The following is a 10,034-nucleotide window of genomic DNA, read 5'->3' as shown; positions in this document are numbered from 1 at the left end:
TTTTTTACCCTCCAGGCACAATTTAACTATGCGGACAGATGCTAGAAAAACTCCAATCACAGCTGCTTGTCTTCACAAAACAAGCACAAGCAGATCCTCAGGTTTAAAGCTCCAACAGCATTTCGACCCCACTTTGAGAATTCATAAAGGTTCATTCGATATGTTTTGTATCTTTCTAAAAACAGACAATTTGACTTTGAGTCTGGGAACCCTGTTCGCATTAAGGTTTGCTCAGCCACTCTGAAGTGGTCAGACAACACATGTACGTGTTCAAACTGGTTTATTTGAAGAATGAGACCTTCACGAGCTCTGTGTCTTTGTTAATGTTGAGTATTACTTGGACGACCAGGCGATGGCCAACGGACACATTAATGTGCAAAAAAAAAAAAGAAAAATATACAATAAAACTCCTGTTCCAATTTCAAACCAAATTGCCTCTGCGAAATGAGCACTCCTCTGCAAATGGACTCCGTCCTAGAACAAATGCCATTTCTTTTTCCCGCATGGAAAACCTGGCTGTTACTGAACTGAACGCTCTGCAGTCTGAGCACAAGACTGCCCTCAAGAAAAGTTTCCGGAGAAGAAGGGAGAGAAGTAAAATGAAAATGAAAGAGAGAAAAATATCTCCCACATCACCTGAGGGGTAAGGAAGCAGAAAAAGGTGAGCCTTGACAATAAAGATGAAAAAGAAGTCCAGTCAGCAGCCGTGGCCAGTGGCAAGAGGGAAACAAAGAAAAACCGATCGTTGAAACTCTATACATGAAAAAGGGCACGGCTTATATCGAGGAGCGCTGGAAGCGACACAGTATCTTGCCCGGGGTATACAGGGTATTTTTGTAATGTCGGGCCAAATTAATTAACCAAATATCTGAATGCTTTGTTACTGCTCCCTGCTCTTATCAATAGGCTAATTATCACTATCAGCTCCTGTTCGTCAGTAGGATTATTAAGCTAATCACAAAGCTTTCCCCTTTGGAGACGAGGTTTTCGCTCCTCGTCGGAACAAAGCCGTCATTGTGTTCCGATGACACAGTGTCAGTGATGAAGCCAATCAGTATTTGCACACCGCACTGTTCCGAGTAAAGCCGCGGTTAACAGGACAAGTTGGCGCTAAAAGTAGGTGGGTCTCTTTCAGTTGCTTGCATGCTGGACTTTGCACTTGTTCTGTTAATAGACTACCTGCTTGACAACCAGCTGACTGCCATTAATAAACACACACCCTGGGATACAGTTATGCATCATCAGTGTGTGATGCTCAACTTACTTCAGAAGCTATTTTGTGATTAAATATTTGCTGCTGCAGCAACTTGAACCTCAGCCTGCTCCCCCACCAAGCAGTTCTCAGAATGACTGAGCATATTATATTTAGCTTGTAGAATGATCAATGATGATCACGAACCACGAGTGTGAGACTCAAGAGGTTCAGGCGTTGCTGCAGTGCGTTGTGGTACGTTTTATTGCTGTATCTAACGTAGAAGCATCTCAATGTGCATTAATCGCCGCATCACGTCTCAGTTGTTTAATTGGCATCATCAGGCTTCGTTGTAAAGGCGTTGAGTTGTTGCGTTACGGGTGCGAGACTACTTCTTGGCCGGGAGCATTAACTTCCAAGAGCCTCAGCCGGCTGCCTGGCAACCTTATGATGACGACCACGAGTGACCACAAGTCACTGCAGCTGAACAGAACGGATGTCTCGTGCTCAGCTCCTTTGCACAGCTGGACTAGCTTCCCCCCCCCCCCCCCCCCATTTTATGCTAACTTATGCTAACTGTCTCCTTCCTGTAGGCTCCATACGGACTGATATAAGTGCGGTATCAGTCTTCTCAGCTCACTCTTGGCGAGAAATGTCTCTAAAATGAGTTTCTACAGCGTCAAAATGAAGAATAATCTCATAGCTTCAGCACCTGATTGCGGCTCATTTGTATTCCGACACCAAATTTGATCCATCGGTCCAGGAGATAAGTTACGCAGGTCCACGAGAAATAATGGTTTTGCTAGAACAAGAATTGAAAGAGGGGACCAACCAAAGCCTGGAAAAGGGGTGCGTTTGTTTGATCAGGTGCAGGAATTAAGTGTTCATTTTTGAGATCTGCGAAACTGCAAAGATAATCTGGTGATGAAGTTTTCAATGTAGCTTCCTTGGAGTATTTGCAAATACTTTAAAGTGTTTGGTTGAACCTCCCTACAGCGTCAAGACAGGTGGTGACAAGACAGTATGGATGATACTTTGAAGTTTGATAACCGCAGAAAAGGATATTTAATTTAAAATGAAATACGCTCGGTGCTGTCTTGTGTGCAAACCCCTCCGACCCCTGCACGGCACTTAGTGGAGGTAAAAACGATTCATTTTGCAAACAGCCTTTAACCCAGCCCTTACACTGTCACAGTGGCATTCTTTGGCATACGGAGGGAATGCCGAGGGCTCCCCCGTCTCGTTTCCTGTGCTGTGTCGCCTGCCAGCCGAGTGAATCTGTCCCATCCCTGGCATTTCCCGGGGAATGTGACTGGAATGTTATCGGGCTTCCAAGTGGAATGCCTGGGTCACGGTTTCGTCTTGGGTTTTGAGAGCAGCCTAGAATATCCACTCTGAGTGCTTTCTCCCATAATGCAACAGGCAGATGCAGTTTGGAAGAAAAAAAACAAAACAAAACAAAAAAAAAAAAACCCAGTAAGCTTTCCTTGAACAATGAGTCTAGACATACATGCACACGTGCACGCACACGCTGGCGACACTTTCTTACAGAGCAAAGCTAAGCTGATTTGCAAATTTAAGCCAAATTCATAGCATCTTCCCTCCGCACCAGATTAACCATTCAAGGAACCTTGAAAAGATATATATTAAAAACACTTCACGAAATAAGGCACTCCATTTTTCCATTGTCCTGAATACTTTCAGTCTGCAGAGAGGTAGAAGCAGATGAAGCTGTGCAAGTCGCCTTATCCACCTCTGCATTGTCACAATGCTTCAAAGGTAGGGGGGGGGATAAAAGCAGGTGATATGAGCAGTCTGATAGAATCTGAAGATGGGACTAGTGATCTGTATTCTGCTCCTTCAAAGGGGATCGAGAAACAGATAGAGAGGAATAACAAAATGGGCACCAACGATTGGTTCACAGGCAGCTATCCCACGATTCAATGTACCACCTTTCACTGGCTTTCTGTTTTCCAAAGCAGCGGGCTGGTGTAGAAATAAGACCTGCGATGATTGGCGCTCCCATGGGGGAAACCTCCCTCGGTGGGTTGAGTGATGAGTGTGCGTTTTTCCAAAACCCTTGTTACGATGAAGGAAATAGTAGTGGAAACGGTCCTGTGATAAAAAAAACAAAAAAAAAAAAACTGCAGGTCTAAACATCCGTCAATGTGAATGGAATGGCTGGAACTAGAAGCGGTCGTCTCTGAGTTGTGTCGGGGACTTGAAGGGCTTGAGCCCCAGTATCCTGCGGGGGTGAGCCCTCTCTTTGGTGCCGTCCAGGGGCTTGCTGCAGGCCGCCCAGCCGAGGTCGATGAGGGGCGAGTCGGCGGGGTTGATGGGTGCTATGCGGAACGAGGGCAGCGTGGGGGAGCCGTTGGCGGAGCACGGGGCGGATCGGGAGGTGGGGAAGGGAGCCAAGAAGGGGTCAAAGGGCGAAGCCGCATCCGAGCCGCTCGAGGGATACGCCTTGAGGGTGAACGGGTCGCAGTCCGGAGAGGGGAAAGGGTCGCAATTGGTGAACGGGTTGGTTGGCGAGGGTTGGTAGCCCAGAAGGTTGCTGTCCGAGCGGTGTGGGCTGCGGCCGCTACCCGAGTTCCCACCGCCGGCCGAGATGAAGCTCCAGGGGTCGATGCGGGGGCGGATGGGGGAAGGGCGGGGCCGAGGAATGACACTGACCTCCAGGCGGCGGGTTTTAGGGCTCCACAGGGCAGGGTTAGGGTGGAGAGAATATGGCCGTGAAGGTTTGTCCTCAGAGTCCTGCGTGTCTTGGCATAAGGGCAGGTCCAAAACTGGAAAGGAGAATGATAAAAAAAAAAAAAAAAAAACATTATTACACCAGCAGTTTTTGTATCACATTTCTGTTTGGTCGAGGGACCGGGAGACAGACAAACATCTTGGACTTTAAGCCCAGTTCAGACCAAAGATTTGAGACGAGACAAAACTGTTGAAACGTTGCATGAGAGGTTAGAGCAGCGGGAACTGGCCCGTCGGAGCTCAACTCGAGCTGACTCTGCGTATCAACTCGCCGGTGGGACGTATTTTTTTTTTTTTTACTCTTAACCATTATAATGTTTTTTTTGTGCCTATTCGAAGAGACCCCAACTCCACTAAATGACAAAGCTGCTCCGGAAAAAGAATTTGACAAAACGGGGACGATCTCCTGTCTCAACTAGTTCGCTGCCAACATTTGCATAAGCCCCCTGGGTAATCAGTTGAAGCACCCATGTTGGGCTTCAAATTCTCTACCCTCTTGTTTTTTTATGCTTTTGTCATTTCATCACTACTTAAAAATGCAACTGTTGCAAGTAACTCACTATCACTGTCCTCATTCACAGTTTATGATGCAACAAATTATGTCCAGTTTAATGTTCTTTGAGGTGGTTGTCTTTTATCGTGTTCACTGTAATTGCAAAGTGTATTGGGACCATGTTCCAGTGGGATTTTTGCATTTTTGGAAGGTGCAAAATGGATTGATTGATCCAGCTTTCAAAGAAAAAAACCTAAAAAGCGAGCACATAAAAAAAAAAAAAAAAAAAGTACAGGTAGTCGTTGCGCAGTGGAGATGTGACAAAGTCTGGTCTAGTTGCTTTTCTATAAACCTGCTGGGCTCAAAAAGCTGCAGACTGGTGAATTGAGAGAGTAGTTCCAAGTTTCAAATCATCCTGTGATCAATCTTGCCTTCAGAAAGCTGCTCCAGAGCTACAGAACACAGCTAAATCTCAATCTGTACAGTCAGAGGCGGGGCCCCTTCAAACAAAGACACAACATGATAGAAAGTCTAAACGCTCAACATATTAAACATCTCCATCATCTTGTCTTTAATTTTCTTTCTTGAGGCTTTAATTGTTGAGCTGCAAAATTACTCGGCAACTGCTGCAGCACTGCCCTGCTGCTCCGTTGTTCACTCCTCTCCCATCTGAATTCTGCACTCACTTAATATTCTGCAAAACACATAAACCTGTATGATGAAACTGATCCAAACAGAAACATGAGTGGGGTGCATTACTGTTACCAAAAGAAATGGAACAATTACCAGCAGAGAATACTGATACAATTAGTCTAAATTAAGTATAACATAGCGCTGTGTAAGGTGTTGACAGAGCTGCAACAGGAGCAAACAGAAAGTGTAAATTAGCCCCGACAAGAACATTAAACTCGGAATAAATCAGCTCGAAAGAACATTTGCCTTTTCCAAATGTGATGCGTCTGCCAAATGGCATTATTTACATCAACAGTAACTCTCCAAAGGTTGCTCAGCTATTCAAGGTGACAAGAAAGAGCAATCAGGAGTCCAACAAAAATAAATAAATGCCAGCGAAGGAATCCTCTGAATTCATCGCTCTTCTTTTCATGCACACATTCACCAGCGGCAACCTTGTGGCAGTCTGTCTATGTATCCGAGTCATTACAGTCAATAAACATAATAAGATGTTTAGCCAAAACGCTCGCTGTTTAATTATGCGTGTCTTTTTGCCTCCGTGCTTCTGATGTAATGAGCGCACGCCGTTTGTGAGATCACGGCTGTTGGCGGCGGAACAGGCGAGGCATGTCTGCTCGGTAACCGGGGGGGGGGGGGGGGGGGGGGGGGGGGTTTAGAGCTGCGAAAGCCGCTCTGTGGAGAATCCACGGCTTTGAGAGGCAATCGGACCATATATAGAGTGTGAAATGGTACCAGAGGGCACTCTTAAAAACCTTCCTCAAAAGCCCACTCGCTCTTGAAACAACCGATACTCACGCCTCCGTCATTATGGCTGCGCGCTGTGCCAGAGCTTCCAAGAAATGCATATTAGTCTTTGGACAAAAAAACATGTGAATGCACTGTAATGAATGTGCAGCTGAAATGCGATATTTTGTCATTTTGAGGGGCGGATGAATGCTAATCCGACTTCAATGTGATCTTTTGTCGTGTGTCATGTACTGTGTGTGTGTGTGTGTGTGTGTGTGTGTGTGTGTGTGTGTGTGTGTGTCCCGAACAAACTTGAAAAGCACATATGAAAGTTTGCTCCAACCCAAAACACACTCAAGACAAAGTCCCGAAGTGGCCAGAAAGATGCGCACACACACACGCACTTTTACTTCGTGTCCGTGTGACCTCTCTGTATTGTGCGACCACCTGCTGTTTGGCACTCATCTTTAACTTTACAATAAAAGAAAACTGTCTTGTAAAGGGATGTAAAAAAAACCCCACAACAACGGGAGACTGGATGCGGGCGTTGCTTAGCAAGTATTAGCAGTGAAGTATGGGGGACCAGCTGTTACCTGAGATATGCAAATAGCTGAAGACGAGCTTTGATGTGAATGAAAAAGTGCCGAGCAGCATTGAAGCCTCCCTTGTGCTAGAGAGATCTTGCAAACAAAACAAAACAACAAAAAAAAAGGCACAATAATAATTCTGCCAGGGAACATTGTCATGCTGAGGCGGTACATTATTCAAGGTATAAGCTGGATCCAAGTTTCAGTGTCGGGCCCCCTGGAACATGCTCGGTGCTCTTGAGGAAACGCAGAGGAATCGTGCAGCTAAATTAGGAGCCAAATCGTGGACCTACTCTGGAGGAGTGGCTGTACCTTAAAGGAGCACTTTACAACAGTTGTTTCGTACTGTACATTCATGGAGTAGGGAGACTCATTAAAAGACGAGGAAACAAAACGGGTGCAAGTGAAAGGCAGATTCAGACTGACCTAGCTGAGACGCGTGCAGACCTTGACTGGACCTCCTCCTCCTCTCGGCTCTGTGCTCCCAGGCCTCACAGCTCAGCTCCCCATTGGTGGAGTTTGAGTCGGGGGTCCAGTCCCTGGGGCTGGCCTTGTCCTGCTGCGGGGGGGCCCTGGGGCTCTGCGGACTGTGCGGCGTTTGCGGAGTCCGGTGTCCGCTCCTCTCTCGGGGGTTCGGCGGAGGCGGCGTCAGGGGCAAAGGCTTCAGTTCTTGGTACTGCAGGGCTAAATCCAAGAGCGGTCTGTGGAGCGGCTCAAAGGTGGAGAGGGTGATGAGATCGTCCACTACTGGGGGGTCTGAGATGAGGGGCTTGGGGAGGGAGATCTCAAGTTCGGAGGGGGTGCGGTCCTCTAAGGAAGGGGGGTTAGTTCGAGGGGGCACCCGTGGGGGAATATCCAGGCAGCGGCCTAGTCCTATGGAGGCAAGGAGGGAGCCACCGCCCAGCAGGGCCCGGTGGGTGCTCTTAAGCAGGCAACTGAGAGAGCCCCTCTCAGGCCTGGGGGAGCCAGCCGGGGAGGAACCCCCTTCCTCGCTGGCTGAATCTCCCTGAGGTAGAGGAAGCCGCAGGCTATCCTTCACTGAGGAGCCTGCAGAGAGATGAAGTTTTAAAAAGACAGAAAGGAGAAAGAGAACACTCAACATATTTATTATTCATTCAGCTTCTATTCATAATTCACACTCATGCCAGCGTGAATTACAACAGTGGCTAATGGAAGATACAGCGTGTGGCCGGCGGTTAGGCCCGGTGATGGAGGGTGTCGGCTACCGTTCTGAGCAGAGGGAGGGGTCGGGGTGGAGGGCCGGTACTCCTCAAAGTCGTCCTTGTTCTCTCTGTTCTCATTGCTGTCTGACTCCAGGAGCTTGGCTCTCATCGACAGGCTGAAAGAATTTGAATTCAAACACGGTGATAATCAAATCATTGTGCGTGTTTGCTCGTGACAGAAAAAAAAGGGGGGGGGGGGGGGCGCCAACGCTGCTGTACCTGCTCTCCTGGGGACTAAGGCGCAGGACTTTAGGGCTCTTGGGGCTTTTGGGGCTCTGGGGCCTCCAGTGGGAGCTCAACCTCAGCTCGCCATTCGCTTGTTTAAGAGAAGGGGCATCCAGGGGCCAGACGGGGCTCAGGCCAAACGTCTTGCTGTTGTCGCTGGGACTGACTGCAGAGATAAAGGAAAAAAAAAAAAAGAAACACAACTGGGTAAAATGGATACGAGCTTTCTGATAATCAGTATGCGTGCTGCTTAGCTGTATTTTAATGAGGTGAACATTTTAAAAGACAGGTTTCACCAACAAATCAACACAGCACTGCAATCATCTCCAACACGGTGACCTTTAACTGACTCCCGCTACAGCTCCAATTTATGAAACTTCAATGGGCTTTTTCTGCCCGTGTTTCTGCAAAGCTTAAGTCCTGATTAAGTCTGTGGATACAGTCTATACTAATGTAACTTTCAAGTGCTTCGCTGAGCAGAAAGTGTGACGGGCATGAGGCAAAGTCACCTGGGAGAGGATGAGGAGGAATGCAGGGCTCTGTTGAAAGTCGGGATTGGTAACACCTCTCACCCCCCAACTGGTTTGTGCCGCTAACACAAAGCGTGTGAACAATGTGTCTGGGCTTCCTGTGACAACGCCTCCGAACATACCAATTCCATCGCACCATCCTAAAAGATCACTCCTCGACTAACAAGTTGGGTGTTACACGATAAGAGGACGCAAATGTAGAATCGTCACAATTATCATACACGTCAAATACCAAGGAGGAGACTTTAAAGCTACAATTTCATGTCGCTAAGTTCTGGTGCTGCTCACTTTCACTGGTTCCCACAGACGTGGGAAAAGGTAAATATGCTCTCTGATTGGACATGTTGTATTGTTATCTTTGGCCTTTACTCCAGGTGGAAGCTTGGCTGATGCACTTTGCTCTCATCACTCTCCAACACAATGTTTTCAAAGCAAGCACAAAAGTCAGGTGACGGTGTTGCAATTTCATCGAGATCAGACAGCGGCTTGGAAACTTTCCCAGCATTCTCCTCTGTGCACTCTCGTTTTCTTTTACAATACGTCTCTGTTAATGTCGTCATGTTTTGATGGAATATATTTTATATTTATTTAGACGCTGACGTTAGTGTGCTGTCATGCTCACAATGATAATGGTAACATGCTGGTGGTTAGCAGGTACAATGTTTACAATGATCGCCATCTTAGTTTATCATGCTAGCATGAAAACATTTGAGAATTTGCACTAAACCGGGAATAGAGCCGAGGCTGACGGGAATGTTGTTAGTTTAGCACGAATCAAAGTGTTGTAAAAAAAGTATCACCCGTTCATCCTGTAGGGGATAATATATTTCACTGGATGAAGGCTGGCACTACAAGTAAAGGTCAGGGGGTCATCAAGGTGGTCTAAAGTTATGATTTAACCAAGCAACTCTGCCATTCCTAAAGAACAGCATTGAGATGATCATATCAACATGAATTCATATTCCTGTACTGCAGGTACTGGAACTGGGACGAGCAATTGGGACTAATAAAAGATCCAGATCTAATACTGCCGCCACAGACAGAACAAATAAATAGTGACAAAAGGATACAAAAGCTGTTAACACATATGACATAGACAGCCCACCGAGAGGATAAAAAATGCTAATTTGAACAGTCCTTAAAAATATGGGGCAGTTTCATTTTCGTGTTATTTTATTCAGTTTAATGCGGCACGATGAAATCTGGCGATGTGCACTAATGCTGGCAGGTCTCGAGACAAATAAGTTTGGGAGGCCCCGGCAATAAATCAGTGCTGCTACTAAGAGGGCAAGCATAAATATCAACTAAACACATTTTAATGACAGGCACACTCGTGGCTTCGTGACTGCCATTAAGGAGAGTCATTAGGAAGTAAAGAAAAGCAGCCGGCTATTTAATGAATAAAAGAAGCTGGCAGATGTTTTGGATTCACTAACCACTTTTACAGATAAATGTTTCACTGCAATTTGGGCTTCCGTGTCAGCCCCCAGTGGTAATTGTTTAGTAAAATCTCTTTTATTGCCTGTTGCTGCACCACAAATTTCCTTCTGGGTTTTGTTTTGAGACAACCCGTGACCTGCTGACCACGCTTTCCCTCCGAAGGGAAAGATC

General features: G+C 46.7%; 1 protein-coding gene across 1 annotated transcript in view; it reads right to left on the bottom strand.

Annotated features, from left to right (window-relative positions):
* Positions 1-1,757: 1,757 nt before the first annotated feature.
* Positions 1,758-10,034, bottom strand: part of LOC138204032 (mitogen-activated protein kinase kinase kinase 11) — a 41,081-nt gene continuing 32,804 nt past the window's right edge. Inside the window, exons 7-10 of the mRNA XM_069159136.1 lie at positions 7,888-8,059; positions 7,672-7,784; positions 6,872-7,492; positions 1,758-3,981 (exon numbers count right to left, since the gene is read on the bottom strand). Of these exons, the coding sequence (XP_069015237.1) occupies positions 3,380-3,981; positions 6,872-7,492; positions 7,672-7,784; positions 7,888-8,059 (1,508 nt within the window). The 3' untranslated portion in view covers positions 1,758-3,379. The remainder of the gene's footprint in view (positions 3,982-6,871; positions 7,493-7,671; positions 7,785-7,887; positions 8,060-10,034) is intronic.

This window comes from Embiotoca jacksoni, unplaced genomic scaffold, assembly GCF_022577435.1.
Source record: "Embiotoca jacksoni isolate LCO1_2020_lvr unplaced genomic scaffold, fEmbJac1.0.p SCAF_24, whole genome shotgun sequence".
NCBI lineage: Eukaryota > Metazoa > Chordata > Actinopteri > Embiotocidae > Embiotoca > Embiotoca jacksoni.
Note: the sequence above shows the minus strand (reverse complement) of the source record. Positions and strands in the feature narration are given on the sequence as shown.